Consider the following 12756-nt stretch of genomic DNA (forward strand, 5'->3'; position numbering starts at 1 on the left):
ACATCTGCAACATTTATTTGAAACCCCCAGAACAAATAAGTTGTGTGGGAAATTGGAAAAATGTTCTTTTATGCAGTCTGATGTTCAGTTTCTTGGCTTTGTGATTTCTGATGAGGGGATATCTGTTGATTTCTAAAAACTTAAAGCAATTAAAACATGGCCAACTCCAAGGAACATCACTAAGGTTAGAAGTTCTCATGGCTTGGCTTGTTTTTACTGATGATTTATCCAAGGATTGAGTTCAGTTATGGCACTTGTTACTGAGTGCATGAAGAAAGGAGAATTTAAATGGAATGAGAGGGCTAAAAAATCCATTGAGGGGAATTGTGAAGCCAGTGGAGTGGGAATTGGTGCAGTGCTGATGCAAGGACACAAGCTTGTGGCATATTTCAGTGAGAAATTAAACGGGGCAAAGCTTAGTTCTCTACTTAAAGAGTTTCATGATATTGTCAGAGCTTTGAATCATTGGAGCCATTATCTGAAACCCAGGCCTTTAGTGTTGCATTAAGATCATGAGACACTCAAATATATAAATGGTCAGCACAAGTTAAATTCAAGGCATGCAAAATGGGTTAGATTTCTTCAGTCATTCTCATTTTTCGTCAAATTCATTCAGGGGAAAGACAATGTTGTAGCTGATGCACTGTCAGGAAGATACATCATGCTCAGTATCATGGAGCAAAGAGTGCTGGGATTTGAATATATGAAAGATTTCTATGCTTCTGATCCTGATTTCAAGGATGAATGGAATTTACAACAATCTGGTCAGATTAAGAAGAGGAGCAAGTATCTGATTCAGAGTGGATTTATGTTCTTAGGAAATAGGTTGTGTATTCTTAAGGGGTCCTATAGAGGGTTGCTAATCAAAGAAGCTCACTCAAATGATCTTGCTGGTTACTTTGGAGTGTAGAAGACCTATGAGATACTGCAAAATCAGTTCTATTGGCCAAAGATGTTGGGTGACGTGCAAGATATTATCAGAAGATGTGCACCATCTCAAGAGACTAAGTCCTATTTTCAGACTAGCCCCTACACTGCTCTACCAGTTCCACACAGGCCTTGGGAAGACATTAGCATGAATTTCATTTTTTCTCTTCCAAGCACTCAAAGAGGAAAGGATTCAATCATGATGGTTATTGACAGATTTAGCAAGATGGCACACTTTTTTGCCTGCACCAAAACCAAGGATGGTGTTGGAGTTGCTGATTTGTACTTTAAGTAAATTGTCAAGCTTCTTGGGGTGCCTAAAACTATAGTGTTAGACAGAGATGTCAAATTCATAAGTCATTTCTGGAGAACTCTGTGGAAGTTACTCAAAACCAAGCTGCTATTTAGCACTTCCCATAACCCTCAAATAGATGGACAGACTGAGGCTACTAACAAGACTCCGGGGAAGATCCTTAGATGAACTGTGGCTAAATCTCTAAGAAATTGGGATCTGAAATTAGCTGCTGCAGAATTTGCATTCAACAGGGCTCCTTCTAGCAGTAAAGGCCACAGTCCATTTGAAGTTGTGTTTTGAGAAAATCCATTGATACTAACTGATCTAGCACCAGTGAAAAAAGACTCGGTTGATTATGTTGCAAAAAAAGGGTGGAACAGATGTAACAGATTCATGCTCAGATCAGGAAGCAAATAAAAAGAGCCAAAGCTGGGTACAAAGCAAGGAAAGATCCAAGAAAGGTAAGGGAATTCCAGCCAGGGGATCTGGTTTTGCTACACCCGAGGAAACAAAGGTTTCCTGATAGAAGGAAGAACAAGGTAATGCCAAGAGCCGATGGTCCATTTGATGTGACTGAAATAATTGGTCTTAATGATTACAAGTTCAATTTGCCATGGGAATATGGGGTTCGTGGCACCTTCAACATAGGAGACCTCCAACCTTACGATAAAGGGTCTGATGAAGAGGGAGATGCAGATGATTTTAGGACAAATCCAAATCAAGAAGGGCTCTTACAGGAATAGGACTTCAGCCAATTAGCCCTGACCAAGGCACAGTCTCTACGAGGTCTAGGTTAGTGGCTAGAACAGGAGTCCAAGACATCCCTCACTAAGTTATTCCAAGACAAGGATCAGTCATGACAAGGTCCAAGTTAGTGGCTCGTAGATTCCAGCTTGGGTCAGTCAGCTCAGGCAACAACAACATATACATACTCAGGCCAATCTCCAAAAGTTCCTAATCAAGTTTATTATAAGTTAATCCTAGTTCAACTAATCAGTTCAGAAAACCAAAGAAGGAGACAACATTGCAACAACCTTCAGCAAATCATGTGGCTCTCAGTGCAGCAAGTACAAACCATTTTTTTTTACTCAATTCTGGGTGTTATGTGGGTATCTTATCATTTGGGAGTCAATAGCCAAGGGGCACGAGGCAAGCTAAGGCTTTAATGCCTCCTGCACAAGAAAACAAATCACTGAAAATGCTTTATGCTTTATGGTCTTTTTTCCTAGTTTCAATTTGTAAGAACGCTATTTGTTTTTATAAGGTAGCTAGGCTTAATCCGAGCCTTATAAATCATCTTATGGACGTTGAAATGTCAGGACCTTGGCCTATATAAACCAAGGACATCATCAATGAGAAGGCAGACTACTTTGAACTAAATTGAACAGCCTGAAAACTTGTTTTCTTCTAACACTCTTGGCTTAGTGCTTCAGTCCTCGTGTACTTAGTGCTTGGAGAGGGTTAATTTAGTCTTTGCTGAGTGATGGGCTTAATCATCCCACCCTTACATTATTGGCTTAGTGTTTTGATCAAGGTTTAGCAGTTCTAAGTCCCAAATTCACAGAATTACAGAGACTGTCAGATTTGTAATTCTTGAGTAAACTTGCAGTCTATTTTAAAAATACTTATACTCACTTAATTTCTCCAAAATTTACTCAGTTTTACTATGCTATTTAAAGTTAATTACTGCAAATATTCAGGATTTTAGGAGTCCATTTACTATTATTAACCAAGTCTGACATTTTATTGCATCCAGTTGTAATTTCTGAATTATTGGTCAATTGTTTCTGTAAATTGCTTAATTAGTCCATAAATTATAGTCCAGCTACACTTCCTCCCGTATAATGCCTCAAACGGAGCCATCCCAATACAAGCATGATAACTATGGTTGTATGAGACTCGATTAGGTCATATCTATCTTCCCATGAACCACCAAACTCCAACACAAAAGCTCTTAGCATATCTTCAAGAGTCTGTCTTGTTCTCCCAATCTGTCCATCAGTGACTGGATGAAAAGCTATACTCATCTTTAGTGTAGTACCCATCAAATCCTGTAACTCTCTCCAAAATTTCGAGATGAACATCGAGTCTCGATCTGATACTATGTCCTTAAGTACTCCATGTATCCACGCTTAATTCTTGCAATATGCCTTGGTTAACCCTGCCTTTCTCCATGTATCTTTCATTGGAATGAAATGGGCAGTCTTAGTAAGACGGTCCACTATCATGCATATCATGTTATTTCCCTTCCTTGTCCTTGGCAAGCCAATAAAAAAATCCATGGAAATGCCTTCCCACTTCCACTTGGGAATATGCAAAGGTTGTACCTTACCTTGAGGTCTCTTGTGCTTACCTTTTACCCTTTGGCAGGTCAAACACCGAGCCACAAATTCAGCAACCTCCTTCTTCATCCCAGGCCACCATAACGTCTTCTTTATATCTTTATATAACTTGTCCCCTCCTCGATGTACAGAGTAAGGTGTATTGTGTGCCTTAATCAAGATATTCCGTTTCAATTCCTCATCATTCGGTACGCACCATCTTCTATCGAATCTCAAACTACCGTCACTATGTATCGCGAACCGCGTAGGTTCCCCAGCTTCAGCATGCGCGCGCCACGTAGCTATCCGAGAATCTCGCATCTACTTTTCGCGTATATCTGCAAACAGTTCCGGTTCAATCATTAGATCACTGACAGTATTTGCCTTCCTAATCATATATATACCCATCTTTTCCATTTAATCTCTGAACCTAACTTGCGACATAGCTACACACAAAACATGAACCGACTTCCTGCTCAGTGCGTCAACCACTACATTAGCTTTTCCTTCGTGATAAACGATTTCCATATTTTAATCACCGATCAGTTCTATCCATATTCTCTGTCTCATATTCAGCTCCTTCTAAGTATATATACTTAAGGATCTTATGGTCTAAGTATACGTTGAATGTAGCTCCGTACAGATAGTGACGCCATAATTTCAGTGCGAAAACAACATCTCCAAGCGCTAAATAATCTGTTGGTGTAGATACCCGGTATCTGCGGAATCCCAACAAACACCCGATCATTATTGGGCTACAACATGTTTCGGTAATCGCTGCGTTTAATCGACAACTTGTACGAGAGTGCGTCGGAAAACTCAAAGAACGATTTCGAAATGAGAAACACTTTGAAACATTTCAAAAATACCTAGAATATTTTATGCACAAAGGCGAGGTCGCAATGACACTAATTAGAGTATAAACCGACACCGAGCCCGAAAACCGACTCAAAATTCAAATCCCGACTCAACACAAAATCAAACCCGAGTCAAACACAAAATACCCACCCCAAATAACACCCAAAAGCAAGCTTACACGGCTAAGAAAACACAAACAACCACAAATCATAACCCACCAAAACCTAGGATAGAACAAAGTGCAAAATCCAAATTAGCGAAAAGACAGGACACCCCTTTCCCTTGCCAAGTACCTCGCGCCCCAACTGGACCTCTCCTTAACCAACAAGCAAACTCAACCGACACAACATACCCCAATCCTCTATAAATACCCCCCATATGCCACCATTTGCAAACTACGCGAGTATCCGCCTCCTCTTTTCTCCCTTAAAATTCTAGACTCGACTTCTTAAGTCAAAACCGACACGTGTTTTGGTCCTACTGATTCAAAACACGAGTCTTACACAGTTTGTTTGGTACGGTCATCATGCATTAAAAACACTTGACCGACCACTTCGACCAACTACACCTAATCAATCAACACAAGTCTTAAAAAACGGTTTTCCGACTCACAAGTTTAACACATTATCGATTTCATTAAGCAATCGAACATGTAAGGTTGAGGGTGTAACAAACTCTTTAAACTCCATGTTTTTACTATTTTCATGACTTTATAAACATAAATCATGCATAACACGATTTAAAACATGGAATGATTGAGCTAAAACCGAGTTTTAGCCTCAGAAAGAGGCTCCTTGTGTCGCCAAGGACCTCGCGCCCCAATGGGCTACCCAGGTCATAACGCAAACGTGCTTAAGTTCATCTTTCCTTCAACATTTTATTTATTTATTTTTCCTTCTTTTCTTTCTACGGTTTTTACCATTTTCAATCTATTTCCATGACAAATATCTTTGACCATCACCAAAATCATCCTTGGTTCTTTATAACATGACGGTTTATTCCATGATTCGATGATATTGTTGCTTAATTACAAATTAATGGATAATTAAACACCCTTTTCTTTCATTCATCACTTTTCTTCATTTATTCACTGTAATACTCCGCATTTTATTTAATAATTTATAATTTATAATTTATAAGATGTGAATAAATAATAGTTATTGTCGTAAAAAGAAAAGAAAAATAAACTAAGCAAACAATATGGACCAGGTGTTGGACCGTGTAAGACCACGGGTCGTATGGGTTGTGCTGCACACGGTTTGGACCGAGTAAGGGGGGAGGTACTATGTGGTTTGGGTGTTATCTATGTACTAAGATATTTTCATTAGTTTAATATTAAAGGCAACTTCCTAGAACCCTCCACCTTCACCTACCAATTTATATAAAAACATAACCTATGCGTCACCATCATAATTATTCCACTTCAAAAACTCAACACATATAATTGTGAGGAAGAGCATTTGTGAGACAACCTTAAGACGGACTTTTCATCTCGCGTAAGTTAATTGTGGTAAGTTGTTTTATCGCCCCACATCAATTATTTACGTTTGACCTTGACCCGCACCTTGACCGTGGCCGTTGACTTAACCGTGACCATGGAGGGGAGGCGTTGACCGGCGGGTTTGACCACCGTCGGGTTAACCGGTTATGGGGGATGTGTTTATGACGATTTTGTGGGATTATTTTGGGTAGTTTACGTCTTAAATTCATTAATAAGATTACTTTATAATCATATGCAATTTAATTGATTGATTAGGTGGTGGATTTGAGGAAGAAGCTTTTTGATTTATTTGATTGATTTGTGAAGAATTACTAAAGGTAGGTTAACTACTCAACTATGTTATTTGGTAATTGGTGAATTGTTAAAAGATGGATTATTGTTATAATTGTTGTCTTGAGCATATCGTCATAATTGTTGTCTCGAGCATATTGATATAATTGATGTCTTGTGCGTCTTATAATCATATTATTATTATTGTTGGTTGGTTTTGCAATATTGGTTGATATTGTGAAATAGGATTGCCATTGCTATTCAGATTATATTCGGTCGGCCAGGCACGGGGATGTGGAAGAGCCGTGGTCCTTTGCGGTTTTGGTCGGCCAGGCACAACGGTGTTCGGAGTTTGCCGTGGAGCTGAGCAGTACACGTTTGGTGTCGGTTGTGGTGATTCGGTGTGGCACGCGGTTTGGTCGTGTGTATGCGATTGTCTTTTGCTTGTGTTTCTTTATTATATCTTACTGCAGGTTATCGTATTATTATTGTTGTTTAGTTATCCTACTCAACCTCGTGGTTGACTGTATATTCGTGAACACCTGTGATGAACCAAATATTGGGGAGTAGATTGATTTCAGGTTAGCTTGTGTGAAGTGATGGATGCTTGAAGGGGAGCCTCGGACGTAGATCATCACTCGAGTCTAGATATCACCTTTAAGTATACAGACACTATTTAGTTTAATTTTTCGCTGCAGTTGTTTTAAACGTACTTTGTATTATTTATTTATCTCATTGGAATTTTGTAATAACACCCTTTTGAGCACTTTAATTTATATCGTCTTAAAGTACTTGGTAATTGTTTATCTTTTATACTTACTACCTCAGGCAACTGAGATGGTAACACCTTTATTTATCTAGGAATGTCTTGCTAAAGGTTCTTAAATAAATGGGGGTGTTACAAAGTCGTATCAGAGCGAACGTTCATAAGGACTAAACAAATGAATTTAATGAACTTAGGATGAGTCTAATAAAATAAACCCGGGGTAAAAACTGTTTAGGAGCCCTTTTCTTAGGTTAGGGAGACGTCCTTGATCTGGCCCTTTTCAGTTTTGAGCCGGTCACCTCGAGGAAGGTTAAGAGAGAGAATGGTAGTTAGCGTGGATGCTTTAACTTAAGGGTCTAATTGTGTCCTGAAGTTGTAAAAGGTACTAACCTTATTTGAAGGATGAGAACAAAAAGGTAAGAAATTTTGAAACGGATGAAAGTGATAGGCGTGTGGCCTATGAAACGGCAGTCACAGTGGATTGAAATTGTTTTTGAGCTTGTTTTAATTCATAGCATGATTACACATGAAAATTTTCTTGGCATATCATAACTGGCATAAGATGGAGAAATATGAATCGTTGAATTATTTCATCTTCACATGAATTGCTTGTATATACGTGAACTACATGTTTAGAAAATTTCATGTCTAGAGATATGTGGTACGTGTTGCCCTGAACCTATAAGCATAGAATTATGAAATTGCATGAATTAAAGACTAAACATGTATAAAGAGTAATTGATTTGGACAAAAGAGGAGGAAGGCCGTGAGAGGGTCGTGTGTGTCGCGTGTCATGGTGGTTGGTCGGGCAAGACCAGCTCGACCAATCACACATTCTTTTGTATGGAGGAATTTTATCTTATACCTTTTAAAACGAAAACTTATGTTTCTTCTTTATTCTTATAAGAGCCCAAAAATGGCACCAAAGAGAGCTACATTCACAGCTATGTCACATGAAGATATTGATAGGCTTATTACAACCAATGAGGCTTTAACTGCTGCTTTGACCTCAAACACTGTAACGATGGATCCTGCTAAGATGAGTGCTGCCATTGCTCGTCATAACCCGATGAAGTATGATGGACTTGGTGAACCGTCCTTACTAGGAGATTGGTGCATGGAGTTTGACAACCTCTTTGAACTGTTGGACTGCCCTACGGAGATGCAAGTAGATCAAGCTGCTCACTACTTGAAGAGTAAGGCTGGTTTGTGGTGGAATCGCAACAAGGCAGTAATTAGGGAGGCATGGAAAGAGAGTGATGAACCATTTGTCTCATGGAAGGGCTTTAAGGATACTCTGAGAGGCATGTTTATACCCGAGCATGTTCGGAGTAGGATGAGGTCAGAGTTTGATGCATTTAAGATGACGGAGGAGATGATAATAGAAGACTATCATAATAGATTCATTGAGCTAGCTGAGTATGTGTCAGACTTAAAACTATGGAGAGGAGGTGTTGGCTTTGAGGTTTGAGAAGGGTTTAAATACACGTATCAAAAAGAGATTTGCAGCTGGAGAGCCAAGTACGGTGGAGGAAGTATATCAAAGAGCGGGACATGCTGAGAGAATTGCTGACATGGTGAAGTAGGAAAAGAATGACAAGGGAGAAAAGAGAAAGGCAGAGACTACTAGTGAGGGAACTGGAGGAAGCAAGAAGTAAAATTACAATCAATACCATTCTTTTTCTGCAGGTGGGGCCATGAGTGGTGGCGGGTTCAGCAGCAGTGTAGTGACGAGTTGGGCAAGTGGTTTGAACAAGACACAGTGCTTTGGATGTGGTAGATTTAGTCATAAGATTGTTGAGTGTAAGACTACTGCGAGGAGGAATAGTATGAGTGGTGGATTTGGTGGTGGAAATTCTAATGGGTTCAAGACACCAGCACCTATTTTTGAAATCAACCGTTTTAATGGGTCTTGGAATAATCAAAGGAGCTACAACAATAACAAGAACTTTCAGAATCGCTTCCACAACAATCAAGGCAATGGAAATGGAGGGAACCAGAATAGCACTGTGAAGCAAGGCACGGCGTCAGCATCCACGGTGCAGGGTGGCACGAAAAATAGTGGGAAGTTGTCCATGATGGAAAAAGAGGCAGCTGATGGAGATGCACATGTGCTTTCAGGTACTTTTCTAACCAACTCTAAACCATCTTATGTTTTATTTTATTCGGGAGCGACCCATTCGTTTATATCAAGTGACTATATTAAAGTGTTAGGATTAGTTGACCCAATAATAATAAAAGATGATGTAACAATACCTTCTGAGAAGTCCAAAGTATATAAAAATATAAATATTCTTCTCGGGGAGGTTTTATTTTCTATAGACTTAATAGAATTTCCTTTGGGTGATTTTGAGATTATCTTGGGGATAGATTGGTTGAGTGAAAATAGCCTTTATTGATTGTCATCAAAAGAAAGTATCCTTGAAGGGACCAAAGGGAGTAAGAGTGTCTTATACGGGATTTGTGGTGAGACCAAAGGTGAGACTTATCTCAACAGTTACCCTGAAGCCGTGTTTGAGGATGGGAGGATAGTTGATCTTGTGTCATGTGAGGGACCTGTGAGAGGAAGTGAAGGGCACATGATAGATTCCTGTGGTAAGTGAGTTTCAAGATGTGTTTCCAGATGAGATTCTGAGGTTACCACCAAAGAGAGATGTAGATTTTAATATTGAGTTGAAACCTGGGACGTGACCTATTTCTAAAGCACCTTATAGAATGGGGCCTAAGGAGTTGGAGGAGTTACTATATAAGGGTTATGTGAGGCCAAGTGTGTCACCCTGGGGCGCACCAGTTTTATTTGTTAAGAAGAAGGATGGGAGCATGAGATTGTATATAGATTACAGGGAGTCGAATAATGTGACGATTAAGAATAGGTACCCTTTGCCTCGAGTTAATGAATTATTTGATCAGCTGAGTGGAGCTGGAGTTTTCTCTAAGATCGACTTAAGGTCCTGTTACCATCAATTGAGAGTAAAGGAGGAGGATATTCCTAAGACTGCCTTTAGGATGAGGTGTGAACACTATGAATTTGTGGTTATGCCTTTTGGTTTGACTAATGTACCTGCAGTATTTATGGATTTGATGAATAAAGTGTTTAGTCCCTACCTTGATCAGTTTGTGGTTATCTTTGTTGATAACATATTGGTGTACTCTAAGAATAAAGAGGAGCATGAGAAGCATTTGAGGATTGTGTTGTAGACTTTGAGGGACAATAATTTATATGCTAAATTGAGTAAGTGTGAGTTTTGGTTGGATAAGGTAGCATTTATGTGGCATGCAGTCTCAAAAGGAGGGAGTGTCAGTTGATCCAGGTAAGATTGAGGCGGTGTCTAATAGAAGAGGCCAAAAAACGTGGCAGATGTGAGGAGTTTTCTGGTGTTGGCTGGTTGCTACAGGATATTTGTGAAAGATTTCTCTAAGGTAGCTAAGTCTTTGACTGCTTTGATGAGAAAGGATAACAGGTTTAAGTGGGATGAGTGTTGTGAGGCAACTTTTTTAACCTTGAAGGAGCACTTTACCACAGCTCCTATCTTAGCTTTACCTGAAGGGAGTGAGAATTTTGAGGTATATACCGATGCTTCAAAGAATGGAATGGGGTGTGTGCTAATTCAAAGAGGGAAAGTGATAGCTTATGCTTTGAGACAGTTGAAACCATATGAAGAAAATTATCCGACGCACGATCTGGAGCTAGGGGCTGTCGTGTTTGCTCTTAAATTGTGGATGCATTATTTGTATAGAGCTACTTTCAAGGTATTCTCTGATTATAAGAGTCTTAAATATATTTATACTCAAAAATAGCTTAATATGCGGTAGAGGAGATGGATATAGTTGATTGGAGATTATGATATGGAGATAGTTTACCATGAAGGGAAGGTTAATGTGGTGGCACATACTTGAAGTAGGAAGTCTATTCATGCTTTGTGTTCAGCTATGCCACGTGTGAAGTTGCAGGATGAGTTAGAGAAAATGGGAATCTGTGTGATAATAAAAGGGGATTCAGTTGAGGATTTGACTATTAAGCCAGAGTTATATGCTGAGATTAGAGAAAAGCTGAAAGGAAACCCGAGAGTAGAGAAGTGGCGCACGACCGTGGTGGAGGGCGTGAAGTCACAATTTGCCGTGGAAGTTGATGGTGGTTTGAAGTTCGATGGGAGATGGTGTGTACCTGATGATGAGGAATTGAAAAAAAACAAGATTTTGACTAAATAACATTCTACAACGTATTCTGTGCATCCTGGAGGAGATAAGTTATATAAAGATTTAAAGAAAACGTTCTGGTGGCCTGGGATGAAGAAGGAGGTTGCTGCGTTTGTTTCGAGATGTCTAGTTTGTCAAAGGGTGAAAGGTGAGCATAAGAGACCATAGGGTAAGGTACAGTCTTTAGATGTGCCTGAGTGGAAGTGGGAGAACATTTTTATGGATTTCATTGTTAGTTTGCCTCGTACTCAGAAGGGCAATAATATGATTTAGGTGATAGTGGATCGTTTGACTAAGACAGCACACTTTATCCCCATGAAAGATACTTGGAGTAAGGCTGAGTTGGCTAAATCTTATGTGAGAAATATTGTGAAGTTGCATGGGTTTCCAAAAGATATTTTTTATGATCGTGATTCAAGGTTTATTTCTAAGTTCTGGCAAGAGTTGCAAGAGTGTATGGGTACAACTTTGAAGATGAGCACTGCGTTTCATCCAGCTACAGACGGACAGACTGAGAGGACTATTCAAACTTTGGAGGTAATGTTGAGAGCTTGTGCCTTGGAATTTGGAGGTTCATAGGAAGAGAGGTTAGACTTGATAGAGTTTTCTTTATAATAACAGTTATCATGCCAGCATTGGTATGGCACCTTTTGAAGCTTTGTATAGAAGGAAGTGTAGGTGTCCAGTTTGTTGGGACGATGTTACTGATGCCGTGACACTGGGGCCGGATTTAATCCAACAGATGGTTGATCAAGTACATGTAATTAGACAGAAGATGAGAGCTGCACAAGATCAATATAAGAGTTATCCAGATTTAAAGAGAAGTGAGATTGAGGTTGCTGTGGGAGACAAAGTATTGTTGAAAGTGTCACCAATGAAGGGAGTGATGCGGTTTGGGAAGAGAGGGAAGCTGAGTCAGAAGTACATTGAACCTTATGAGATTTTAGATAGAGTTGGTGAAGTGGCATATCGTCTTGCACTACCACCAGCCTTGGCGAGAGTTCATAATATTTTTAATGTTTCACAACTGAGAAAATATGTGAGTGATCCTACTCATGTGTTAGCAGCTGAGACAGTTGAGATGGATAATAATTTGTCTTATGTGGAGATGGCTAAGGAGATTTTGGACAGAAAAGTGAGGAAGACTAGAAATAGTGAGAGTGCTTTGGTGAAAGTCCTATGGTCTAATCATAATGTAGAGGAAGCTACTTGAGAAGCTGAAGCTGAGATTAAAGAGAAGTATCCTCATTTATTTACTTAAGGTATGTTGGTTACGAGGATATAACCTTTTTTTTACTTGGGTAGAGTATAATACCGCATTTAACTTTGGTTTTAATTAATAGTAAGTTAACTAAAGTAAGTGTTGTTTATCATTTGACTATTTAGTTTGAGTAGTGCGGTGTGGTAAACTTCGGGATGAAGTTCTTTTCAAGGAGGGAAGATTGTATTACTCCACATTTTATTTAATAATTTATAATTTATAAGATGTGAAAATATAATAGTTGTTGTCGTAAAAAGAAAAGAAAAACAAAATAAACAAACAATATGGATCGGGTGTTGGACCGTGTAAGACCACGGGTGGTTGGGCCGTATTGCACACGGTTTGGACCGAGTAAGAGGG

General features: G+C 39.3%; 3 protein-coding genes across 3 annotated transcripts; all 3 read left to right on the forward strand.

Moving 5' to 3' along the window:
• Window positions 1–247: 247 nt before the first annotated feature.
• LOC141628265 (uncharacterized) lies at window positions 248–910 on the forward strand. Its single transcript, XM_074441428.1, has 2 exons — window positions 248–496; window positions 617–910. Exons 1-2 carry the CDS (start codon window positions 248–250, stop codon window positions 908–910), a joined length of 543 nt encoding a protein of 180 aa, XP_074297529.1.
• Window positions 911–10529: 9619 nt separating this feature from the next.
• On the forward strand, window positions 10530–11147 carry LOC141628266 (uncharacterized). Its single transcript, XM_074441430.1, has 2 exons — window positions 10530–10688; window positions 10890–11147. Exons 1-2 carry the CDS (start codon window positions 10530–10532, stop codon window positions 11145–11147), a joined length of 417 nt encoding a protein of 138 aa, XP_074297531.1.
• Window positions 11148–11775: 628 nt separating this feature from the next.
• Window positions 11776–12348, forward strand: LOC141628267 (uncharacterized). Its single transcript, XM_074441431.1, has one exon. It carries the CDS (start codon window positions 11776–11778, stop codon window positions 12346–12348), a length of 573 nt encoding a protein of 190 aa, XP_074297532.1.
• Window positions 12349–12756: the final 408 nt, after the last annotated feature.

This window comes from Silene latifolia, chromosome Y (assembly GCF_048544455.1).
Source record: "Silene latifolia isolate original U9 population chromosome Y, ASM4854445v1, whole genome shotgun sequence".
Lineage (NCBI taxonomy): Eukaryota > Viridiplantae > Streptophyta > Magnoliopsida > Caryophyllales > Caryophyllaceae > Silene > Silene latifolia.

What these genes read in the sequence shown, in the direction of transcription:
- LOC141628265 (XM_074441428.1), top strand. Translation starts at nt 248, where the DNA reads ATGGCACTTGTTACTGAGTGCATGAAGAAAGGAGAATTTAAATGGAAT. An exon ending in ATCTGAAACCCAGGCCTTTA is followed by an intron (nt 497 to 616) that starts GTGTTGCATTAA and finishes AAATTCATTCAG; the next exon opens with GGGAAAGACAATGTTGTAGC.
- LOC141628266 (XM_074441430.1), top strand. Translation starts at nt 10,530, where the DNA reads ATGGGGTGTGTGCTAATTCAAAGAGGGAAAGTGATAGCTTATGCTTTG. An exon ending in TGTATAGAGCTACTTTCAAG is followed by an intron (nt 10,689 to 10,889) that starts GTATTCTCTGAT and finishes GTGAAGTTGCAG; the next exon opens with GATGAGTTAGAGAAAATGGG.
- LOC141628267 (XM_074441431.1), top strand. Translation starts at nt 11,776, where the DNA reads ATGGCACCTTTTGAAGCTTTGTATAGAAGGAAGTGTAGGTGTCCAGTT.